At 41.7% G+C, this 25,429-nt stretch overlaps 1 protein-coding gene across 7 annotated transcripts in view; it reads left to right on the top strand.

The window, feature by feature from the left end:
- ESYT2 (extended synaptotagmin 2) overlaps positions 1 to 25,429 on the top strand; it is an 81,278-nt gene that overhangs the window by 18,512 nt on the left and 37,337 nt on the right. For 4 of the 7 annotated variants that reach the window (XM_032394405.1, XM_032394406.1, XM_032394407.1 and 1 more), the window contains exons 2-7: positions 10,661 to 10,885; positions 11,313 to 11,354; positions 12,239 to 12,373; positions 15,738 to 15,814; positions 19,869 to 19,941; positions 20,187 to 20,276. In XM_032394405.1, the coding sequence (XP_032250296.1) occupies positions 10,661 to 10,885; positions 11,313 to 11,354; positions 12,239 to 12,373; positions 15,738 to 15,814; positions 19,869 to 19,941; positions 20,187 to 20,276 (642 nt within the window). The remainder of the gene's footprint in view (positions 1 to 10,660; positions 10,886 to 11,312; positions 11,355 to 12,238; positions 12,374 to 15,737; positions 15,815 to 19,868; positions 19,942 to 20,186; positions 20,277 to 25,429) is intronic. The other 3 variants (XM_032394409.1, XM_032394411.1, XM_032394412.1) reach the window with 1 other exon arrangement.

Below are 25,429 nucleotides of genomic sequence, written 5' to 3' on the forward strand. Positions count from 1 at the left end.
GAGATGAGAAGACATGTTTGCTATTCTTGGACTCATTTTGATTTGCAAGATTGATGTAATTTATGCCAGAACCTCAACTCTAAATCAAGATTTGTCACATAATTTGTATGACTTTTCTTTAGCAGTTGCAGAAAGAATGTCTAAATGACTTTAGAATTTTGTTAAAATATGCTTAAAGTCTTTGAAAAACATCCATGGCTCTGCATCTGTATGTAAGGCATTAAATAAATCTCTTGACATTAGTATTTTGATGAAGGGATATCTAATTGTTCTCCTGGGTAGAAGTTATGAAGTATCCCTGTCTTGACTCTGCCATTGAATATTAGCCCTGACTTAAATTCTCCCGTCATTCCATGCATGCGCTGAAACTTAAGCCTCCCGCCCCCTTCCAAAATAAACGGATGAACAAATAGTACATCTAACATGGCAGATGAAATTACAGAAAGCCTCATAGTAAAATTTCTTTAAAGTATATATTCTGGTGAATTAGAAATAAGAATTGGTTTTCAAATGATTTAGACAGCTTGGTTAGTTATTAATAAACCTAGCTTTTTAGTTTTTATTTTACTGGTTCCTGATCTATAAAAATAGGTAGTGGTCATTCATATAACAAGAGTAATGAATTATTGAAGAAGAACATGCTTTAAATATTTGTGAGCAGTGTATGTAAGTACTTCCCCTCTGTCATTGCTTGGGCCGGAAGAGTCTCAAGACCATGGAGCTGAGGTTTGGACCACGTTTCTGACTTCCCATTGGGGTTTCAGCCAGCCTTCTTTGGTCAGCAGCCAGTTCTTACTTCAAACTGTTGGAGTTTGAGACCACAGAAGAAAGCAACAAATTTATCCTGTTAGGTCTGTGGTGAGCATATAAAGTGATCGTGGTCACTACCTTTGGTCTAAGGTAAAACACTGCAGGAATGTTAGTGCTTCTCAGATTCCCTGGTGAAATTTCGTGTTAATGGAAAAAGTACCTAGGAGAGAGTTTTGAAAATGTTTGCCAGTAGGAAAGGGCCTTTAAACAGGTGGATTTTCCAGCATTGTCATTGTATTTTAATGTCTTTGTACTATAGCGTTCTTTTTGGTCTATCAGATCACACTGTTACACAGTGGTCGAAGTCCACATGAAGCGGACACAGACTCCTGAGAAGTGTACAACTGTGTGGATTTAGAAAAAGGTTAATTGCTTTATTTACTACGTGAATTAGTTGATTGCCTACTTTTTATGTAGACTAAAAATAGGTAAACCCAGTTTTGTTTTGTTTTTTTTTTAAGATTTTACTTATTTATTTGACAGAGAGAGACCGCGAGAGCAGGAACACAAGCAGGGGGAGTAGGAGAGGGAGAAGAGGCTTCTTGCTGAGCAGGGAGCCCGATGCGGGGCTCGATCCCAGGACCCTGGGATCACGACCCCAGCTGAAGGCAGACGCTTAACGACTGAGCCACCCAGGCACCCCTAAACCCAGTTATTTTGTGTAATTTCTTTTTACCATCCAAATGACTAATTTGACCATACTGTTAACATTTTATTACAGGATTGACAAGTTCTGATAGAAGCATTCCTCTCTCATGTTTTTAACCTTGAATACTTTCTTTGTAGAAGTAGCTTTTAGGAGAAAGCATTCCAGTATCTTAGAAAAAATTATTAAGATTTCTTGACTCCAGGTGGCGCCTGGGTGGCTCAGTCGTTAAGCGTCTGCCTTCGGCTCAGGTCATGATCCCGGAGTCCTGGGATCGAGCCCCACATCGGGCTCCCTGCTCTGCGGGAAGCCTGCTTCTCCCTCTCCCACTCCCCCTGCTTGTGTTCTCTCTCTCGCTGTGTATCTCCCTCTGTCAAATAAATAAACAAAATCTTTAAAAAAAAAAAAAAAAAAGATTTCTTGACTCCATTTTTTCCAATTTGCATGCATACTGAGCCTCTGGGGAAGGTGGGAGTAGGGCAAATTGGAATTGGGCATTGTGAGGAAAGTCAGAGGTAGTTTACAATAACCCCTCTGGGAAATAGGTAAAAAGTTTAAATATAAAAAGATTGGAGGGCACAAATTTACGTTGGTACCAATTTTCATCTGAGTCATTTTCTTGCTGATATGTTCAACAGCCAATCGGTCAGAATGCTCAGAGCTCCTCGCTGATATGTTCACCAAGAGGTAACGTACATTGCAAGATACTGATGACTTACAGTTTAAATTTTTTGAAATCCTTTCATTTGGAAGTTTGTCCAATGTCAGTATTTAATACTTTCCCTAATGCCTTTTTTCTCACCATAATTATATAATATGAAGAAATTGTGATTTTTTTTTTTCCCTCCGGATCCCATGCAGAAGTCCGCAGGTCTCCTCCACGTTATGTCAGCAGGCCATACATATGTTGTTGTCTGTGTGTGTCAGGAGTGGAAAGCACCGGCATGGAGAACTGTAGGTGTCCCCTTGAGCCAAGGTCAAGAGAGTGAGAACACTTCTGACACTCTTGCGCTGCTGTCCCACACGTCCACCTTCTTCAGTAGCAGTTCCAGATCCTGGGTTCTCCCAAGTCGTTCTAAACACTGGAACCTTAGACTCCCTTTGGTTGATTTGTGAATTAACCACAATTTTTCTGGGTAATTTTAACTTGCTGCAAGTCTTTTTCCATTTTCATTGATTTTAAAATTAATCAGTATGCAGACAAAACAATATTAAACATTTGAAGATTTTTAGTTAGTATCTCCCCAGCTTGTGAACTGTTTGAATGCAGGCCCGGTCTGTTTAAGTAAACCAGCTGTGTACTTCCAGGCAAAGATATGTGTTGATTGCTTAAAGGTTTCAGTTTGTCTTGTGATACAATGAATAAAGTGTAGGCATCTCATGTTTTCTTAGAACCTATGGTTCTGTTGTCCTATTCTTGCCTTGTTTGTTCTTATTTTTGAGAGGTAAGTGTTAATTTTAGAAAAGGAAATAAAACTCCTGCTTAGGTCTTTTCAATTTGTAGACTTAGGTAGAATTCATTGCATGGTGTAGGAAGGTTGGTGTTTTGGGATTGCTGAAGTGTGGGTGACTCTCACTCGTGTGGGGTGGGTGCTGAGGTAGGGCTTGCTTGGGTTTGTGCTGGTTGGAATCTCCCCCAGGTTCCAGAGGCACACTCAGAACAGCTGTACCAGAGGGATTGAATTCCTTTTTCCTTTCCCCCAAAGTAGTGAAAGAATTCTTTCACTGGAACCAATCATTGCTCCAAGTAAGAATTTGGTGAGTTTTTTGGTGTTGGGTGTATTTTTGTTGTTGGTTTTTATTTGTTTGTTTTTGAGATCGTGCCTAAAGGATGATGCAGAAATGAGCAAAGCTCAAATCTTTCTTGGGATGAGGCAGAATGTGATTAAGTGAACTTGATAACTTAATTGGCCAGTTTCCTGTTTGAAGTTTAATGACATTTGGTTTCCAAAATGATCATTTCATTCATTTATATTTTTAATTTTACTTAAAAATATTACATCAGTCATGCTTCAGGTGCCATAGATATGTTTCTTCATATTTTCCCAGAGAGTGATTAGCTTATTCTAGATTTTTTTTAAAAAGATAACATGTTGTTCTCCTTTTGTTCTTATTTTTTATTTATTTGACAGAGGGCGTGAGCAAGCGCACAAGCAAGGGGGGAGGGGCAGGCAGAGGGAGGAGGAGGAGCAGACTCCCCGCTGAGCAGGACCCTGGGATCATGACCTGAGCTGAATGAGCCACCCAGGCGCCTCTCGTTTTTTTTTTTTTAAATGAAGGAGTCCCCAGCTTTTGGACTGCATGTTCCAGTGCTGCTAATGCGAGTGGAACTTAAAAGCACCCGCGCACTCGGCGTACTTCTGTGGGGCTGCAGGTGCCCAGGCCTCTGCTGGTGTTGCACTGAGCACTGATGCCCACAGACTGCTGGGTGTTCACGTTGTCTTCAGGGGGAGTGCTGTTAGTCCTTTCATTTAACTTCACTTTTAAGCGTTAGCCCATATCATTTTTAATGTTCAGAAATAGAGAAAATGATTTGTTTAGAAAAGTTTGGCTGTGCTCCAACTTGTAGCAGCCCTTGTACTTCACCAGGTGTAACAGGGCGGGCGTTAGAACCCTCGAGTCTGGGTCTCCTCCCTCTAGACTGTTCCCCTGTCTCTTTGAACAAATTAGCCTTCCTCTGTGAATCTGTTTCATGACCTGTTAGATGGAGCCACTCATTGTTCAAAGTGTTGTGAGGATTAAACAAGATACTGTATGTTCCTGGCACACAATTAATGTTCTATCTTTGTATATTTGGTTTAATTTTTTTTTAAAACAAAACAACTTTGGTAATATCAACATCATATTAGAATCCAAAATATGCCTTTGTTCTTTTTAAAGATAAGATTAAAAAGAAATTTCTTATGTAGTGTCGACTTTTAAATATAATCAAAACGTAAGTAATCATACAATGGTTCTTTCTAGTTTGTAGAGATAATATAAATAATAAATATGAAAACTTGTTTTTTAATTGGACTTATAAAGGAGATTTAAGTGGCTTTTGTGCTTTTTTTTTTTCTTTTTTTAAGTTCAAAGATAAGATTTTAAACCAAATCATATGTGTTCATGGACTTTTCTGTGATTTAGGAATGTGTTTTCTGTTTTCTCTGTATATTCCAGTTTTTATCTTCGATGTTTTTGCTACTTTAAATTCTGTTTGGTGGAACATAAGCAAATGTTTATGAATATGTATTAGTGAGAAGCAGATTTTTTGACTTAGTAAACAGAATTAAAATTTGGTAACAGATTTCTTTCTTCAATTTTGATATCTTTTTCTTTGGCACTTTGAAATAATCCCTTATAAATTAAAAATCCCAGAATTATTGAGTGCCTCGGGATTCCGCTACGAGGAGACGGACTGACCTTCAATTCCAGCTGGTTCACTTGTGTTGAGGGTTTATTCGTGCAGGTGGTTTCTCTGCCTTCTTCTTTCTGCTTGTTTCAGAATAGATTGGGGGTCCTGCAGAAGTGTTTCCTGGAATGCTAATCTTCCATCATTTCTCTACTGAATACTCCAGCATTGACCTGATGCCTGTAGAATAAAACCAGCACTCCTTTGCATGGCATAGAAAACATTTCAGGCCGGTCTTGACCTGATTTTTCAGCTTCAGCATTTACCATTCCTCCCATCGCTAAATCCAGCCAGCATACATTGCATATGCTGTTATTTTTGCTTAGAATAGTCTCTTTGCATAGCAAACCCCAACTAATTTTTCCAAACCCATCCGACACACTGTGTTCTTCCCAAATTTCTTATGGACTCTTCCAGGCAGCATCAGATCCTCCCCTCACTGACCAGTGATCACATCTTTCCACACCGTCCACTCCACCAGCTGTGAGCTTCCCAAGGACAGGAGTGTGTCTCTGTGTCCTATCCCTAGCTCTGAGGACAGAGCCAGAAGTAACTGCTCAAAAAATGGCTGCTTCAGTCTGTTCTTCAACAAGAACAATCTACACATGTGCAGTAGATTAAGGAATAGCGCAGTGACAGAAATGCAATAACAAAATCAGAATTCACACCAGTCAAACTGTATTTCTGTTCTGGTGCATGATGGTGAGTAGAGAAGCCTTATTATTATATAAATTTAAATTCTGTAGGCCATTTGTGGGACTGGTATGTATTTTGCAGGAAAGAAACAGCTTTATAGGGTTACTCTCTTGAAGTATGACAGGATGAGTAGGAATTTGCTAGCCTACTGGCAGACCTAATTTGGAAAATACCAGTAAACTTAGAGAAAGCAAATAATCTTAGAGAAGGCACATGTTTTCATTTTGGAACAATTTTTGCAGAAGTCATTTTATCATATTTAATCAGTTGCTTAGAAATGGGATTGCTGGGCCACAGGGTGAATATATATGGAATTTTATCATTACTACTTAGATATCATAGCCCTTTCATGCAAATATTAAGTAAAACCAGCCTTTAGATTGCTCTCTTCTTAGTCTTGGGTGAAATACTGGGTCTGGTAATTGTGTTTTATTGTGAATTGCTATCATGCTTGCTGAACTTTGCTCTTAGCTATTTCAGGACTTGTACTATATTTGATCTCTAGAGTCTAGATAAATAGATCACTATTAAACACAAAATTTTCTACTTCTGACTTGGTACTTCATATAATTTAAGGCATATATCCTGAGTTCTGAGCTTCACTCTTTCGTGGGAGTCTGTCCTACTGAGAACTTGATGGACTCTGTGGATTGACTGTCTCCACAGTACTTTTTTCGTCCCTCAGTAATAAAGTGATCAGCAGAAGGGGCAGACAAATCTGATTTTTCATCCCCATTCTGTCACTTAGTAGCTATCCTGTAAATTGGGGATATTAATGGTTCCTATTTGTAGATTTGTTGTTAAGAATTAGCTCAGGGTGCTTGGGTGGCTCAGTTGGTTAAGCGACTGCCTTCGGCTCAGGTCATGATCCTGGAGTCCCTGGATCGAGTCCCGCATCAGGCTCCCTGCTCGGCAGGGAGTCTGCTTCTCCCTCTGACCCTCCCCCCTCTCATGTGCTCTCTCTCATTCTCTCTCTCTCAAATAAATAAATAAAATCTTTAAAAATAAAAAAAAAATAAAAAAAAAGAATTAGCTCAGATGGAGATTTAGAAGGAAGAGCTGACCAGGGTTAGGGAGTGAAGGAGAGGCAGTAGTAATGGTGACTCTGAGATTTCTGGTTTGCTCGACTGGGTGGAGAGTTTGAAATAGTTCAGGTGCGGTGCGGGAGAGACAATTAACACGGGGTCCGTTATGTGTGACTTGGGAGATGGAGAGTTTCATGGCCTCATTGAAATAATTCCTTTCTATTTTGAAGGCAGATGGCTGAGAAGGAGGAAGAAATACGATTTACAAAGTTGTGTTGACATACGTGTGCATCTGTACCACGCCTGGGGACAGAGGGCGTGGATTGGTGTCCTGGGTTGTGCAAGCTGGTTGTCTACCTTATTAAAATTCAAGGTCTTTTATCCACAAAAAGAAAAAAGAATTAGCTCAGTTAGTGTATGTTGATAGCTCACCACAGAACCGGCCGCGCACAGCAGCACGTAACACTGCCATAATACGGCGGCTAACAGTTACTTCTATTATGTCAACCAAGCGTGCTTGGGCTTGAGGACTCACTAATCTTCCAGGAACCCAGTTGGAGGGAGATTTGTTATCTGTTCCTCAGCCATCCAAGGATGGGGTCTTCAGCATCTTCCTTCCCTCACCTTCTGCTCCTCCGAACCTTTTATATGAAAGGTTTTGAAGGGAGCTCAGCCTTCTCGATCACCTCATTATATGATCTTAACCTTCTTGGCTTTGTGGACTCTGTGAAAATCTGATGATTTGTCTCTAAGTAAATTTGTATACACACAACTTTGTGCATATCAGCTTCCAGACAGGACCCTAATCTTTGAGCCTTCCTTAAATTTGAAGTGGGGGGGGCGCCTGGGTGGCTCAGTCGGTTAAGCGTCTGCCTTCGGCTCAGGTCATGATTCCAGGGTTCTGGGATCGAGCCCCGCATTGGGCTCCCTGCTCCGCGGGAAGACTGCTTCTCCCTCTCCCACTCCCCCTGCTTGTGTTCCCTCTCTTGCTGTGTCTCCCTCTGTCAACTAAATAAATAAATAAATCTAAGAAAAAAATTTGAAGTGGGTGGAAAATCTAGATTAGTCAAAGCTTTCTCTGTGTGAGGCATTATACTTAGGTTACCTGGTTATGGGCTTTTAGAACTTAGCAAGAATTCAGTTCTTCAAAGAAACTAAGGAATCTTAAAAAAAAAAAAAAAGAAAACTACTATAGACACATTTTACCCCTCAGTAGTAGAAGGAAAACCATTTGCACATAAACTACAGAGAAACAATTTCTCTGAAGTATGTAGGATTAATAGATGACTCTCTACCAGTTAGTGAAAAGGAACTGACCACTTACCCCCTGCTCACTGGAAAAAGATGCAGCCCATCTGGCCCAGCTGTGTCTGGCAAGACCTCAGTCCGTCGTGTCTTCTCCTGGTTACTGAGGAATGTGGGATACCCATCTGTAGAGGTGCTGGTACCAGCCCCCCAAGAGCCTACCGTGTTCTCAGTAGGGTGGGCATCCTGATGTCTGCCTTGAGTGATGATTTGCGGCATCACAGACTAAAATCACAACAGGTAAAGTCCTTGTTTTCACAGATGGTGTTTCGGTTGTTTACTGGGCATAAGGTATAAATGAACATAGCCTGTCACTTCATAATATTTGGGAGCAAAGAAAAAAATCTGAAAACAGGTTAAACTCCTCTTTCTGTAATTTTATTAAAGGACACGACATAGGAAATATTTCTTTTTGAAGCAGAGCAGCAGTTTAGGATTTCTAGAATTGAAGCCATGGACCACCTGCGTGGGCCCCTCTCACTGACATCCTAACATCATGCATTCTTGCTGTCATCTGTAAGCCCACATGGTCCTAAGGATTATCTTGATGTGGATAGTTGGTACTTTTATTCAGTGTGGAATGATACAGAATTTTAATCTAAGTCCAATACCGTATTGAGGTTTTACACTTCACATAACATTTTACATTAAAGTACAGCCCGAAGAATTTACAGTAATTTCAGTAATATTCTAAATAGTCAGAAATATAGATGTCTCTGAAAAAGCAAACTCCACACAGAGACTCAGGAGTAATGTTTTAGATTGAGTGTTAAGCATTCTGTCAGCTCTGAGTAGCATCTCTTCAGAGACCGTTCATTCCTTTGTACGAGTATGTGGTGCACGGGGTGAGAGGGAGGGGTTGGGTACACGGAACAGCTAAGGAGCCTTAACAGAGTGATAGGTGACAAATGCAGATTTCTGGAGAGAACCTGAGTGTGACTGCTGTGGGGCTGAGGAGTGATTGTGAATGGTGGCGTGTTTGGGAAGCTGTCTAGAACGGAGGTGAGCTGATCGTAAGGAGGAACTGGCAGAGAGGGGAAGTTAAGAAAAAGGTAACCAGTAAATAAAGAAGAATATATTTCTGTGCAAAGGAGCCATTATTGTTTGGTTGAATTCCACAGGACTGTGATAAAGACAAGATTTGGGGGTGGTGAGTCAGAGAAAATATGATTTGAGGCAGGTCTTTGATCTCCCATTTGATAAACATGTAGGACTGCATGGTGTTGAGTGAGGTAACTGAAATGCGGCTTCTAGAGGTGGACTTGGTGTGGCTGGGAAGCCGAGCAAGGCCTCCCAGGTAAGCAGGTGTCGGCAGGCTTAGCATCACCAGAAAAGGCAGGCCTGCAGAGAGAGCTGTCGGTTCTCTTGTTTGCTCTGAAATTCCAGGAGAAACGCATCTGCAGTGAAGGAGTGCTGGCCGTCCCCAAATAGGTGCTCTGCTTGTGCTTTTCGTCCTTTCTGTGGCCACTGTGGCTAGTTGGATTCCAAGGGCCGGGGCAGAAGGGAAGACAATCTCACGATAAATTGCCTCCTGGGGCCACAGCTGAACACCTGCTTTTTAAGGCCTGGTACCTGGAGGGGCAGCCCCCCGACGCATTCCTGATCTGACGCAGAGTACTGGCTCCTGTAATGTGAAGAAATAGCAGAACACAACCCGCAGAGGAGTTGCCCCTGCTTCATTTTGCACCCTAGTCCAGCCAGTTCGGCAAGCCCCCAAATGTCTTAGGTTTTTGGCGGAAAGTGCAGTTCCACTCGGGTCAAATAGGCCTCTCCACAGCCACATGTCTTCTGGATTTAAGTAATCTTTGCCAGTAGTTCTCTTCCCCAAATCTTTGCCTTATTTAGCATTATCCTTCCCAACTCTTAAGCCTTTTCCTTAATTCTGGAAGGTTGCCGTCCCTTTGCTTTTGTCCCAGAATGGATTCAAGCTGACTAACTTAGAAGACATTATTTCAGTTCCCTCTGGGCCCCCCTTGTGGCTCAGGCACGTTGAACCTGGGGTGTGAAGGAGCGGGCGGCTCTGGCACAGGGACACAGAGGAGCAGGAGGAAACGGCTGTGGCCTCTCATGAAGCAGTGTGGCTGTGAGAGGGTGCAGTGACCGCGGCTCCTCCCAGGGCCAAGCTTGAGAGAACCGTCTTCTCGGGAGCCCCCCACCCCCGCCACCATGATAGTCCCTGGCCAGCTCCTCTCAGCCGCAGTGTGGGGTAGGCTGCTGTGCCCGTGTCGTGTAGGAACGTGAGTGTGGCAGTTCCAGGAATCACATTTCCCTGACCACATCTCAGTCACCCTCACAAAACGGCCTGTGACCCAGCGTACATCTAAACCAAGAATACGCTTTTCGGAACATTAGTATGGCCTGCATGCTGTTCTTTCTTTGAGGGAGTACATAGCATTTCTCAGAGGAGAACTCCCTACCCAAAACAGCTTTAGCCTTCCTCTGCAAGGGGTTTTTATCTTAACAGCAAAGAACATACGTTTCCACCTTTTCTCTAAATAGGTTTGTTTCTATCTCTGCAAACACTCATATTCTCCAGTATACAGGCCCTACTCGTGGAGGACTGTAATTACAATATTCATTTGGGAGATGGTGTGAGAGAAGCCAGATACGGAAAAGCATCTGCCGGCTGGTTTGGGCCAAAAGAGGAAAGTCAGAGGGAAAGGTGGGTTCTTGAAGGCTCTGAGTCTAGGTGTCTGGAGTACTGATGGCAGTGCTGGCCATGGAGTGGAGAAGCATGGCTCTTAAAAAGGAAGAACTCACAGTGGAATACTCTTCCCGATATTCCAGATGCCCGGGAGCTTTCCTCTGGACCTGAGAGATACAAAGAAGGGACTGTGGTGTTGGTTGTCACTAGACTTTTCTGCCTCAAAGTGTTGTTGGGACGTAAAGAGCCAGAGCACCACACATTTCGGTTTCTCCTCAGAAGCCGTTGTGCAAAGCTTCAGAGCCCGGCATTGTCGAGAAGCGTTAGGGAAACAATGGGTGTACGATAAGATTAAACAGCCTGCTATGGTGAGTGCTGTGAATTGTGCAAGACTGTTGAATCACGATCTGTACCTTTGAAACATAATACATCATATGTTAAGAAAAAAAAAAAGAAGAATGTAGCAGGAGGGGAAGAATGAAGGCGGGGGGGAATCGGAGGGGGAGACGAACCATGAGAGACGATGGACTCTGAGAAACAAACAGGGTTTTAGAGGGGAGGGGGGTGGGGGGATGGGTTAGCCTGGTGATGGGTATTGAGGAGGGCACGTTCTGCATGGAGCACTGAGTGTTATGCACAAACAATGAATCATGGGACACCACATCAAAAACTAATGATGTAATGTATGGTAATTAACATAACAATAAAAATTTAAAAAAAGATTAAACAGCCTGCGCGACATTTTCACGTACAGTTGCTGGGAGTCCATAAGTCATGTGTATGTTTTTCTCTTAGGTTCATTTTCCAGACACTGAAAGAGCAGAATGGCTAAATAAGGTAAGAGTAGAATATACTAAATACCAGAGTATCAGCGGGAGTTAGAGGATGAGGTGCCATCTTTCCATTTTTGGGAAGTTGGATGTTGACAGTATGTGAACTCTTTTGGATGTAGTGGACTGGCTCCTGCTCTCAAAAAAACTGAGTCATAACTGATAAACGGTACTTTCCTAAGTAGTGAAAACTGTGTCTTTAACATGAAAAAATTGATGATATAGTCATAGTTGTGTATTTGGCCTTGTGTCTACTTCCCTGATTGGCTAGTGCTCAAGTCTATTTTATAATAATTACAAGCAGAATTTTTGAAAATATTATGAAAAGGGAAGTAATTCCCAAGAAACCTAGTAATAGATTAATAATTTTTAAAGGTTATTTTTTCAGATCATATATTTTGAAGTAGATGTTTGTCCCCACATTTTGTATATCCTTAGAGCTATAAAGTAAAAACTAATGTAGATTAATGATTGCCTGACAGCATCAGAAGTTAGTCCATCATTAAAGAAAACTCATTAATGTTTATTAAGATCTATACAGTTTTAGGTTTTTAGAAACGAGCTGAAACCACAGGGTTTTCTGATTTTTCTTTTTCCCCCTAAGCAACTTTAAATGTGCTGATATGCTTAAATGGAATGCTTAACCAGAATAACTAATTTCTGGAACATATTAGTTAATCTGTAGTTTATTGTTGTAGTACATTTTTGAAATTCAGATCATGTTGATTTTGCATAATGAAAAGGAGACCCCCTCTTAATTTTCAAAAATTCTGCTAAACTATAGAGGTGTAATTTTTCATGATGATGTAAGTACATCATTACGTGTTAGTACATAATACATTATTATGTGTTACAGCATTTTGTTTGACATGAGTTCTTTCTTCTTTACAGACTGTAAAACATATGTGGCCTTTTATTTGCCAGTTTATAGAGAAGTTGTTTCGAGAAACTATAGAGCCAGCTGTGCGGGGAGCAAACACCCACCTTAGCACTTTCAGTTTCACAAAAGTTGACGTGGGTCAGCAGGTCAGTTTCTTCTTAAGTATCCTTACTTGTGCACATGGTAGAATTGGTGTGAACACTTTAAAAAATATATAAAACTACTTCAAATTACTTTATAGAGAAAAAATTGCTCCTGAGGAGGGTCTAGCAGGCTGTCTCTGCAGCTCGTTCCAGTTCTGCCTCATGTGGGACGCCCTCCCTTTGTCTGTCAGGAGGTCCTCACGTTGCACTCATTCTTCCCCTGTGGTCTTTGACCTGTTCAGTTTCCTTGGGTAGTTTCTCTCAGTTCCCATCATGTCTTTCTACCCCACATCCTTCTATCAGAATTACCTTTGTACAGGGGCGCCTGGGTGGCTCAGTCGTTAAGCGCCTGCCTTCGGCTCAGGTCATGGTCCCAGGGTCCTGGGATCGAGCCCTACATCGGGCTCCCTGCTCCATAGGAAGCCTGCTTCTCCTTCTCCCACTCCCCCTGCTTGTGTTCCCTCTCTCGCTGTGTCTCTGTCAAATAAATAAAAAATCTTAAAAAAAAAAAAAAGAATTATCTTTGTACAGTTTTTCACAGTCTGTCTAGTTGGAGTTTGATACATGAATTCATAGTAAAAGTTTCATAATTGACAACAAACTTAAAGGTGTTTATCCCTCAAGATGTTTAAAAATGATAATTAAGGACTCCAGTGCCAGACTTGTAGAATCGCATTAATTATGTAGATGAAGGGAAAGATAGATTTTGTTACTAGAATCAGATACAAAGAAAAACTGCTAATTCCTAATATTCCTTCTAGTGAAAGCCTCAAGACAACATCTAAATTAGTTATTCATTGGGCGCCTGGGTGGCTCAGTTGGTTAAGCGACTGCCTTTGGCTCAGGTCATGGTCCCGGAGTCCTGGGATCAAGCCCCACATCGGGCTCCCAGCTCAGCGGGGAGCCTGCTTCTCCCTCTGACCCTCTCCCCTCTCATGCTGTTTCTCTCTCTCTCTCTCTCTCAAATAAAAAAAAAAAAAAAACTTTAAATTAGTTATTCATGGCTAGTTTCTTTTTTTATTTTTTTAAGTCAGTGTTTGCAGTGATTAGCAACAGTTCAGGGTAACATTTTTGTTAATTGGGGTATAAGTGACATATAACATTGTATTACTTTCCAAGGTAACATTGTTTTGTCTGCCTGATGAAAATTCAGAATGCAGTAGTAGTTTAGATACACCCACACAGTTGACGCACATTTAGTGCAGCTCGGGGAGCCAGACCACACGCTGTCAGCATGTGCTGCGGTCCCCGTGTCTGCTTCAGACCATCAGGGTTTTCATAATGTGGCCAAGGAGTGTCTGACCTGGTCGCTGTGTTGTGTTTGTCCGCGCCCCCAGGCTTATTCCCATCCTATACTCCCAGAATGCTCCATCTTACCTACAGTTACTCAAAATCTGGGGTCTCCACTGCAGGCACATGTGTTGTACTTAGTCGTTCTTCCTCTTGGCTGTGAGGTCTCCAGATAAGTTACAAGCCTGGGGTCTGATCATCCCGTTGTTCAAGCACATAAATGCCTGCACAAAATGCCTTTGTAACACTTACCTTTCATATATATTTTACCTTCTCTGACCTAAAATGATAACAACAGATAGGAAAACACAAATACAGGGTTGAACGCTATGTGAGTATGAAGCAGATATTGTACACTTTTTTCTGTAAAAAGCCAGGTACTACATATTTTAGGCTTTGACAGCCCATAAAGTCTTTGAGGCATATTCTTCTCCACACCCCCCCATTTCTTTTATAATCGTTTAAAAAATGTAAAAACGTTTCTTAGCCAAAGGCTAAATTTAACCTGCAGGCCATGGTTTGCAGTCCCCTAATGTAAGATGATATGCTTGTGTTTGTGGAAATTTAGAATTCTAATCCCAGCTGGATTTGTTTTAGGGAGAATTATGTTCACTTTATATTACACACTCTTTAAGTCTGATGCTAAGATTATCCTTGGAGAACAGGAGGAATGTTAAGAGTAGTGCTGACTCGGTAAAGGCAGCTTGACATCATTATCATCTGCACCGGTATCTTACAAGCACAGGCGAACTTGAGCTATCTGAGGAAGGAACAGGCTAGAAGGACATGCAGAGCCCCGAGCAGGGTTCTTTGTACACACCCGACGTGCTGGCTACGTCCCTCTGTCAGCTGAGTTCCGTTGCCTTCAGGTGTTTGTCCTGTGTTGGATAATGCTCAGTCATCTGGAGTGGAGTTGGCCTCGCTGCTTCTCCTAACCTCAGATGTCATGTTAAGTGGAGGAAAGGAATATTATCCAATGCAAACATTTAAAGTAAAGGTCCTAAGCCACCTATATCCCATTTTCACTCGTCAACATAGTGATTTGAACCGTGTTCTCTCTGATTCATAGTCTGTGCATGTCTGAGCTGGTATCATCAAGGAAAAGGCCAGGAACCTAGGATAGTAGGAAATGTAGATGCTCAAAGACTTAAAGTTTTGTTTTGTTTTTAAGATTTTATTTATTTATTTGTAAGAGAGAGCACAAGCAGGGGGAGCGTCAGGCAGAGGGAGAAGCAGGCTCCCTGCTGAGCAAGGGTCATGACCTTAGCCGAAGGCAGCCGCTTACCGATGAAGCCACCCAGGCACCCTCCCCCCGCCCCCGCAAAGACTTAGAGTTTAATCCTACAGCTAGTTGAGGGGTAAGAGGTTAGGGCACCTAAACTGTCACAGTAAGCTGTAGTACTCCAAAGGTAAGGAATTTCTTCAGCTTGAGTGTTTGATGCTCAAATGTGAGGTTGAGAACCTTCCTAGAAGCTATCTCGAAGTGGTAAAATGGGAGGTTTTAAAATGGTGTTACAGCTGGATCCTTAAAACACGACATTTATTATAATCTGCCATTTCTTTTTACAATCATGTCTCTATCTAATGTGTCAGATTAAATTAAGATTAGATTAAAATTATACCTATAGCCAGTATTTTTGATTCACTCAAAAGCCCCGTTTTTGTGAAAATTTTAAGAAGTGAAAAACTAAAAGACATAAAGAAAAAAAAGGAAGTTATGTTTCAAACCATGTAAGGACAAAGTTAGAGGGAAAGGGTCAAAGTAAATTGGACGAAACAAAGGGCCATGGGGTTTGACCTTTAAGCACTCACTGCGCACCAGACACGCTCCTCATGTCCTTTGATTTCACAGTAACCTCGTTAGATAGATGCCATTTATTATCCCTACTTCACAGATGAGGAAGTGGAGAATGGAGGCCTACTACCTTGCCCAAAGTGAAACAGCTAGTACACTCTGAAAGCAGAAGTTTAGTTCCTATAGCCTAGTGCTAAGCTTGTTCTAATCTCTATACCGCATTGTAAGGTTTGGGTTTATTTTTTAAATAAGGATTTTAAAATAAGCTGCCTCTTGTTTCAGCCCCTCAGGATCAATGGTGTTAAGGTGTACACTGAAAATGTGGACAAAAGGCAAATTATTTTGGACCTTCAGATTAGGTAAGTTTTTATGTGTTACATTTATTTCATAGTTAATGACTTATAAAGTCATTTAGCTGTACCCCTAAAGTGGAAGATATAACGAGCACGCTTCTTACCTGTTGTCTGGTGGAATTTGACTAAATTGTTGAAGACCCAAATTTATTTATTTTCTGTGTCTTAATTCCTGATAGCCTAGATAATTGCCAATCATAAGCATGTTAAATTAAAAAAATTAAAGACCCTACAAGAAAACTACAGACCCATATGCATTAGGAACACTGATGACAAAATCCTCATCAAAATACTAGCAAACTGAATTCAGCAACATATTAAAAGAATTATACACCATGACCAAGTGGGATTTACTCCCAGGATGCAAGGATCCTTCAACATATACAAATGAATCAAGTACCGCATTAACATAACGGAAGGGGAAAAAACCACATGATCATTTCAGTTGATATAGAAAAAGCATTTGACAAAATTAATTATTCTTCCATGATAAAAATACTCAACAAACCGGGAACAGAAGAAAACTATTTCAGCATAATAAAAGGCATATCTGAGGGGCGCCTGGCTGGCTCAGTTGGAGGAGTGTGCCACTCTTGACCTCAGGGTCATGAGTTCAAGCCCCACATTGGGTGTAGTGATTACTGAAATAAATTAGTTTTTTTAAAAAGGCATATGTGAGAAATCCCCAGCAAACATCATACTCAATGGTGCGAGACTAAGCTTTTCTTCCAAGATTAGGAGCAGGCGTGTCCACTTTGACCACTTCCATTTAACATGACACTGGAAGTCCTAGCAAGAGCCACTAGGTAGAAATAAAAAGACAAGGCATCCAGGTTAGAAAGGAGGAAGTAAAATTGTCTCTGTTCACACGTGATGTGATCTTATATGTAGAAAACCCTAAGGATTCCACAAAAAAACCTTGTAGAACTAATAAATTCAGCAAAGTAGCAGAATATAAAGTCAGCACACACAAAATCAGTTACGTTCTGTACCTAACAATGCACAGTCCAAAAGTGAAATCAAGAAACAATCTCGTTTAGAATCAGAAAGAATAAAACTATTAGGAATTAGCCAAGAAGGTGAAAGATGTGTCTGCTGAGAGAAATTACAGAAGATATAAGTAGATGGAAGGCATCCCATGTTCTTCGTTTGGAAGACTTAATATTAAATGTCAACACTAAAAGCAATCCGTAGAATCAGTGCAGTCCGTGTAATCACATGTCCAATGAGCGTTTAATATCTGAAGGTATATAGAACTCCTAAAACTAAACAACAACACACAACCCGATTCAGAAATGGACAAAAGGTCTTGAATAATTTCTCCAAAGAAGATGTACAAATATACAGCAAGCACATGAGAAGATGCTCCCCTCATTGATACTCAGGGAGATGCAAATCAAAAACAGTGAGCTACCACCTCATACCCGTTAGGACAGCTGCTATCAAACAACAGAAAGCAGTGAGTGTTGGCATGGACGTGGAGAACCTGGGCCCCTTGTGCACTGTTGATGGGAACGTAAAACGGTGCAGTTGCTGTTGAAACAAAATAGTTGTTCCTCAAAAAGTTAAACAGAATTACTGTAAGACCCAGCAATTCCCCTCCTGGGTCCATACCCAAAAGAACTGAAAATAAGGTTTCAAAGAGATACCTGCACACCTACATTCATAGCAGTTCACAATAGCTGAAATGTGGAAGCAACCCAAGTGTTCATCGGCAGATGAATGGGTAAGGAAAATGTGTCTGTACGTGCAGTGGAATTTTAGTCACCTTTAAGACAAAGGAAATTCTTCATGCTGAGCACCAGGTGATTAAAATAAAAACTTAAAAAAAAAGGTGACTTTGGGAAACCGCTGATTATCTAATACCATTCTAAAGCTAAAAAAAAAGAAAAAAAGAAATTCTGACACATGCTGCAACACGGATGAACCATAAGGATATTATGCTGAGTGAGGTAAGCCTGTCACAAAAAGACAAATACTGTACGATTCCACTTACATGAGGTACTTAGAGTGGTCAGACTTACAGAGAAAGAAATTGGAATGGTGGGCACCAGGGTCTGGGGGAGGGGAAATGGGAAATGGTTTCATGGGGACAGAGTTTCAGTTTTATAGGATGGACGAGTCCTGGAGTTGATGGTGGTGATGGTCGCACAACATGGTGAATGTGCTCGATGCCACTGAACTACACACTTACAAATGATGCAGATGGTCCACTTTACATTCTGTATATTTTATCACAATAAAAAATAATTGGGAAAGATTAATTGACAGTCTGCCAGGTACCACACCTGGCAGATAAAGGTGGTTTTGTTTAGTTCTTGTCCTCATTCTTTGTGAACTTACTCTTGGCTTCCTGCCTCCCTGTGAGGCCTAATGACACAGCTGGGTAAGGGGCAACCGCTGAAGTGTGTCCGCTGACAGACTCGGTTCATAGTTTTGTTTCTTATTTTGATCCTTGACTAAGGATCCTTTTATTTTATAATGTTGTCTTTGAGTTTCTGAAGTGTATAAATGTAGTAAATGTACAGAGTTGGTACCAATTACCTTTACTTTAAAAAGGAGCATTGACAGCCTCTAATGATCTGATGGAAGAATCTGCATCTTTAAAATACCAGGCACTACTGTGAACATTGTGTCATCAGTGGGATAAAAGGAGGCCCTGCTGTGTCTTCAGCTCAGCTGCACCCTGGGACTGTCCACTAGGCTGATAATGAGCTTCATGAGGATGGAAACCGTATTCTCTTATTCCAGCACCGAGGGAGGATTTCTTACACATTTATTAAACATTTGAATGAATCAGTTAATGGATGCCATTGTGAAGACACGGTCTGGCTTTCATGATTTTAACAGTCATAACAACATATGCAGATTATGCTGCTCAGATATTTATGTCTCTAAAAAAAATCTGTATTCCACTTTTTTGTGTGTTCTTGACTGGGACTTTAATTAGGTTATTGGCGGTAGAGATGGGGAAGGAGTAATTGGCAGATATTAGGAAATAAAATGATCAGGTCTTAGGGTGAAGAAGAGGAAAGTTTTGAGGTGGTTTTTTTTTTTTTTTTTTTAAGATTTTATTTATTTATTTGACAGAGAGAGACACAGCGAGAGAGGGAACACAAGCAGGGGGAGTGGGAGAGGGAGAAGCAGGCCTCCCACCGAGCAGGGAGCCCGATGTGGGACTCGATCCCAGGACCCTGGGATCATGACCTGAGCCGAAGGCAGACGCTTAACGACTGAGCCACCCAGGCGCCCTTGAGGTGGTTTTTTAACAGGTGGTTTTACCAGCTAGATCCAGGGTCCTGCTCAGTAAGAAGAATCTGTAGGTGCTGGCTTTAACACCAGGACATAAATACCGGAAGAATTCATCTCAGATGCCTTTCTTCAGTATTGTACTTGTGTGCTCAGACACTCTTTCCAGCATCTGTCACACTGCCCCCAGATATCCTCCGGTAGGAGCATGATGTGCTGCTTCTGAGGGTGGGAGTCAAATCACGGAGATCCCACACAAAACATAGATGATGTTTCATGTTCGTATTAAGAATAGATGCAAGCCTGACATTCAGTATTGTACCATATTCTTGTTTCGTTTGTTTCGTTTTGTATTAATGATTGAAAGGACTCAATCACTGAGTAAAATTGGTGCCTCAGAAAGACGCATTGTTTCTAGCCTTTGATGTCCAGAGCCCTGGAACACTGCTGTTCGTTTTGACCAGGGAGCATGGGCGCAAAATTTACTCCTGGTGAAATATAATCTAAGCTTTTTTTTTTATGTTTTAAACAAGCACAGTTGTTTATAAAACAAATGAAAACCACATTCCATCAAGAGACTGATCCAGAAGCTGCACTTTGAGAAGTGACATGTGTAATCGGTGTGGCAATGTCGAATCTGCTAGCAGGGACGTCTGTGATTCTGGGTAGTAAAATACTCGGACATGGGCCTCACATTACAGTTTTGCCTACAGGCTGGTTTTGGTTGTTTTGCTGTCATTTTACTCAGATTATGTACCTTGCAGGTCTGTGGTGATTAAGAGACAGTAATACAGAACTTTTCCTCTGCTAGTTTTGTAGGAAACTGTGAGATTGATTTGGAGATCAAGCGATATTTTTGTAGAGCCGGTGTGCAAAGTATACAGGTAAGGTTTTAAAGTTTCATAGTCTTCTAAAATTCTCTGTGCTCTATTCAAAAAGAAAAGTGAAGTTTTTATTAACTCAGAATTTCTTTGAAGTTAAGTTTTCTATTTGTAGTTTATACTTGAGAGAAACATAAAGTCAGATGCTCAGAAGTCACTAAGATGATCATGTATCCTCCTTCTTGAATCAGTAAATGGCCTGTGAAATTGTCTTCTATGACGTGTTTTGGTTTTCCATTTGAATTTAGATTCATGGTACAATGCGGGTGATCCTGGAACCGTTGATTGGAGACATGCCCCTAGTGGGAGCCTTGTCTATCTTCTTCCTTAGGAAACCAGTAAGTAAACATTAATTTCATTTTTCCCATTAACTGACAAGGATATGTAAAACAGAGAAACATAGTCTGTCCTTCTCTCACGTTTCCCTTTTCTGATACGTGAATCCTTTGAGTGTTTTTATACTTCTTTATGCTCTTAATGGAGGGCTTCATCTCTTAATAGAAAGCTTTTTTTCCTGATCACAAAAAATAATGTTTGTTACAGAAAATTTGAAAACATAAACTTTTTAAAAAGTGTAGGTTGTAACTAACATTCAGCGCGTATCACTGTGTGTGATTTATAGATATTTGCTCATCTAATCCTTATTAACTTTACGGTTGAATACTAACATAGTTTCCTTTTACTGACCAGGAACTGAGAATCTAATTTGTCCAAGTCACAAAACCAGTAAGTCTGGGACCATAGGCTGACAGAGTTGCCGTTCTCATTCTAACCCCTAAATCTCCTTGCAGCCTCCACCAACAAAGGCTGCCATCATTCACACGCATCGCCTTTCTGTCATGGTGTTTAATGAACTGCACAGTACATGGTTTTTAAGAATCATAAAGGTTTTTGGTTTGGTTTGGTTTTGATTGAATTATATATATTTTATATATATATATATATATATATATATTTTTTTTTTTAAGTATGCTGCACACCCAAGTGTGGAGCCCAGTCGGGGCTCGAACTCACGAATGTGACTGAGCACCCAGACACCCCTGCTGAGTTCTGTTCTAACACTGGTTAGTGCTAATCATCACTGCACACTGTTAGTGTGTATATACACATATATGGAATATATATGTATTCCACATTTTATTATGCGTAGTCAATACTTAGTAGTCATTATTAGCTCAAAAATAAGACAACAAAAATGTCATTCCCGCCTAGACTGACGCCTCACCCTAGCCCCTCCCCCTCCCTTTGACTCTTCCTAAGGCTCCTCCCCCTCACCTGGGTGGCTCCTTACCTATAAGGCTCCTCATGAGGGCTCCTGTAGCCTCTGACTGGCTTTCTGCCTTGGCTCGGTCCTCCGTACACTTCACCACTAGGGCTATCTTCCCAAGGAGCAAACAGACCTACTAGGGAGCATCTCTCCCTTGCAGACAATCATCATGGTCTAGGTGGAGCCTCTCTCCAGCCTCATTTCCTGGCACTGCCCCTCAGGAGCATCCCGATTTCTAGCCACAGGGAGGAATCATAATCCAAAGATAGTGCCAACCCCCATCGTCTCTCATCACCTCCCTTTGTCTTTTCCTACTCCCAGAACAGTGTCTTTGTCCCTTTGTATGACCCCTTCCAAAGACACAGGTAGTCAGCTTTCCCCTTGTTCCCCTGGTGCCCTCCTGTCCTGTGTGTTGTGGCATACTTCTTGTTACTCTTTGAAAGCCACAGCCGTGTCTGTCTCCATATGGTTCAGTAAATGTCTGGTGGATAAATTGACCTGTTTCTCAGTTATCTTTTCATGATATACCATTTTTACAACTTTTGTGAGTCCTTTTTGGAGGTACCGTTAACATTATGTATATTTAAAATAAGAATATTAATTTTTATAATTTGATTTAAATAACTTAATACAAATTATTGTGTTTTTTTAAATATGGGTTTATTTAGACCAAACAAATGGCATTTTTTTCTGTGTAAAAACGCAAGAATTAAGTGTCTTCACTTTTTTACCACTAAAAGTACTACTCTGATTTGCTTTTTATTGCTTAAATAACAGGCTAATTTTGAATGTATTTTGACTACATAAAACACTAAAATTAAAAAAGGAATTAAGAAATCTGTGTTAAAATTTAATTTATTAAAATTTTGAGAAATGAAGAGCTCCCTAAAAGATTTAAAATTCATGTCTTTTTTTCGTACATACCAGTTTAAAAGCCATTATATGCTTAAGAAACTTCCTTCATTAATGAGTATAAAAAAATAATCTTTAGTAGATAGCTAAGTATTTTTGATTTACAGGGAATTTTTAACAACTAAAGACCCTTTTTCAGTTCAGAAAATAATGAAATCCAAATCTTTAAATCTCCCTCAAAACTTAGTAGTACTCTTTCTTAGATTAGATCTTCCATAGGTATATTTACTTTAAAAATAACAGGGGCGCCTGGGTGGCTGAGTCGGTAAGCGTCTGCCTTCGGCTCAGGTCATGATCCCAGGACTCTGGGATCAAGCCCCACATCCCGCTCCCTGCTCAGCGGGAAGCCTGCTTCTCCCTCTCCCACTCCCCCTGCTTGTGTTCCCTCTCTTGCTGTCTGTCAAATAAATAAATAAAATCTTAAAAAAAAAAATTGTAACTTTCGAACAAAATCTTAGTGTCAGAAATGGATGAGGCTGTGAAAAGTTCAGAATCATTCATTTCCTTATATGGTGAGTAAAGTCGCCAAACATATGCTGTGGAGAGAAGGGAATTTTTTTTTTTTTTTTCAGTTATTTTCGACTGGAAAATATGAGAACAGAACTCACTACTGGTTGCCAAGTAATTCTTCCTCACCCTAAGGAAAAATACAGCTACAAAGATTTGGGGGCTTTTGGCTATCCAGATGATTTAGAAGAATAGTGCCAGAGACTCTTTTGAAACCTCTGCACATTTTTGTTCTTGTTGATTTGTTTCAATTAGTTTTGATAATGCACTACTTGTTTAAAAAAAAAAAAAAAACTAAGAATTTCTAAAGTGACAAACTTCCAGAGTACAATGAAAGCAGTATGTGTAATGGTTAAGTGACAGACTTGGGTTTCTCCGGCCTGGTCTTCCACACCTGGTTTTTCTCTTCTGACCGTATGCCTTGAAGTTTGTTTAATCCTTCTAAGCCCAAGTCTCCCCATCTGTGACACGGGGACTACATGTCAGTGGGCGTCTCCCCAACTGTGACACGGGGACTACATGTCAGTGGGCGTCTCCCCATCTGTGACACGGGGACTACATGTCAGTGGGTGTCTCCCCATCTGTGACACGGGGACTACATGTCAGTGGGCGTCTCCCCATCTGTGACACAGGGACTGCTGCCTCCCAAGACTAAATGTCAGTAGGTATAAAACAGTAGATGCCTGGGGCGCCTGGGTGGCTCAGTCGGTTGGGCGTCTGCCTTCGGCTCAGGTCATGATCCTGGAGTCCCTGGATCGAGTCCCACGTCAGACTCCCTGCTCAACGGGAAGTCTGCCTCTCCCTCTCCATTTGCCTCTACCCCTGCTCATGCTCTCTCTCGCTCTATCTAAAAACAAAACAAAACGAAACGAAAAAAACCAGTAGATGCCTGGTTCATAGTAAGTCCTCAGATTTTTAAGAAATTAAGTATTTTCCTACACATAGGTCTAGCTTTCTGGTGGGTCTTAACACCAGAAGTCAAGTTTTGGTAAACACAAAAACTTGGGTGAAGGTTCTGGTAAGGGCCAGAACAAGCCAGTGTCTCTCCTTGGCCGTGTCACAGGGAACTGGCCACTCACTCATGCTAACCTGACTGTTGTTGAAACTGCCTCTGGCATACACTCGAGGGGGTGTTTCAGAATCCCCAGCCCTCTGTTAGATCTATTCCAAGAGCACAGATTAGCCTCAGGTAAATCCAGCAGGTTTCTTCCAGAACTTATTCAGGAGATGACATGGGGCATACCCACAGTGTGTTTGTCCTAAGAGGGTCCTTCCAGCCAGCAGAGTCTTTGAACCACAGAATGCATTTCTCCATCTGTAAAAATGGAAATATCTTCCTTTTACAATGACGAGAACTTGAGTCCTGTTAGCTACACGTAGGTCCAGCCGCTGAGGTACCTTAAAGGAAGGGAAAAAGGAAAGGCTTTACTTAAATGAAAACAGCATGTATTGCTGTCTCATGAAACCTACTGGAATGCAGAATTTAAAGCCTTTGTGACTGTCTGTCTCCCATGCCTGATACGCCTTTGCTAAATTCTCTCTTCCCTCTGAGACCAGCTTCCTCTGGTCCTCCAGTCCACATGCCAGAAACAGGGCTGCCAGCTCACTCAAGAGGCAGTGAGTCTTCCTGCCTTCCGCTCCTTGTTCCAGCTGCGTCAGACGCAGACCCCTAGACTGGCTGGGAGGAGGAAGGTTGCGGTGTGTGCATCAGGCTCCCCCCTGTGTAGAAGGCAGCAGTGAGGTGGAGAGGCAGGGCTGGGCAGACAAGTCCACCAGATCTACCAGACTGGAGAGGGTCCCAGACTTAGGCCACATAGCAGGTCACCTGCGAGCTTTGGCGATATTTATCCTGTCGGGTGTTCTCAGAATTTCCTGGATCAGTGGTTTGATATCTTTCATTATTTTGGATAGTCTTGCCCTACCCCCACTAGTTGGAACAGGGGAGCTCCCCACTGCTCTGGCCTGTACTGGGTTTCAGGGCTAGTTCCCTTTCAAGTGACCTTGCCGTCTCCTTGTACTTGTGTCTTTGGTGGGTCTTAATGCAGGAGTGAGTCTGCACACCTGCCTCCAGTAATTCAGGATCTCTAACAGTCAGGGCCTGGGATGGTATCCTACTCTCCCCAGACATAGAGGGTATTTTCTTCTCCTCTCCCCATCTGCAATGAGCCTTCACCTATGTGTCCCTTTCCCCAGTGGCTTCTCTTCCTTACCATGGAAGGTGGAGTTTGGGTCTTTCCAGCAGCAGCTGCTCCCTCCCTGACCTCACCCCTGCAAGAAGTGTTTTCCCTAGTCTCTGTAGCCGTGCTCAGCCCACCCAGTGGGTTGCAGATGCCCTGTGTCTGGATTTCAGAGGGCTTTCTCTGTCTCACCTGCACCTGGCCTTTAGCAATTAGGATTCAACTGGAACCTCTCAATTGCCCTGCGGTGGCCTTAGCCACTCTTGGAGCTGCCTCTAAGGGAGGGTTTCAGGCTGGTGGCCCTGTCACCTCAGCTCTTCTTGTGCATTTCTGATGCGCTTTCCAGTTTTCTACATCCCAGGTGGAAGCTGGAAGTCCCAGGAGTTTCTTGGCCTTTACCACCAGTGAAAAGTAGCTAATTGAAAAACTGGAGAAGGATGGGAGCCACCAGTCTGTATTTTTAGCAGACTTCCCATGTGATTCATGGTCTGTACTGTACAATTTAATGCACCTAGAACACCTGACATAGAGTAAGTGCCGAAATAAACAGTTGAACTATACATTTCACTACATCCATCAGACCATGCGTTCATGGAAAAGCAGAGAGGAGAAAGACATGTCTCTGGTT

The sequence above is a fragment of the Phoca vitulina genome, unplaced genomic scaffold (genome assembly GCF_004348235.1).
Source record: "Phoca vitulina isolate PV1807 unplaced genomic scaffold, GSC_HSeal_1.0 scaffold80, whole genome shotgun sequence".
Lineage (NCBI taxonomy): Eukaryota > Metazoa > Chordata > Mammalia > Carnivora > Phocidae > Phoca > Phoca vitulina.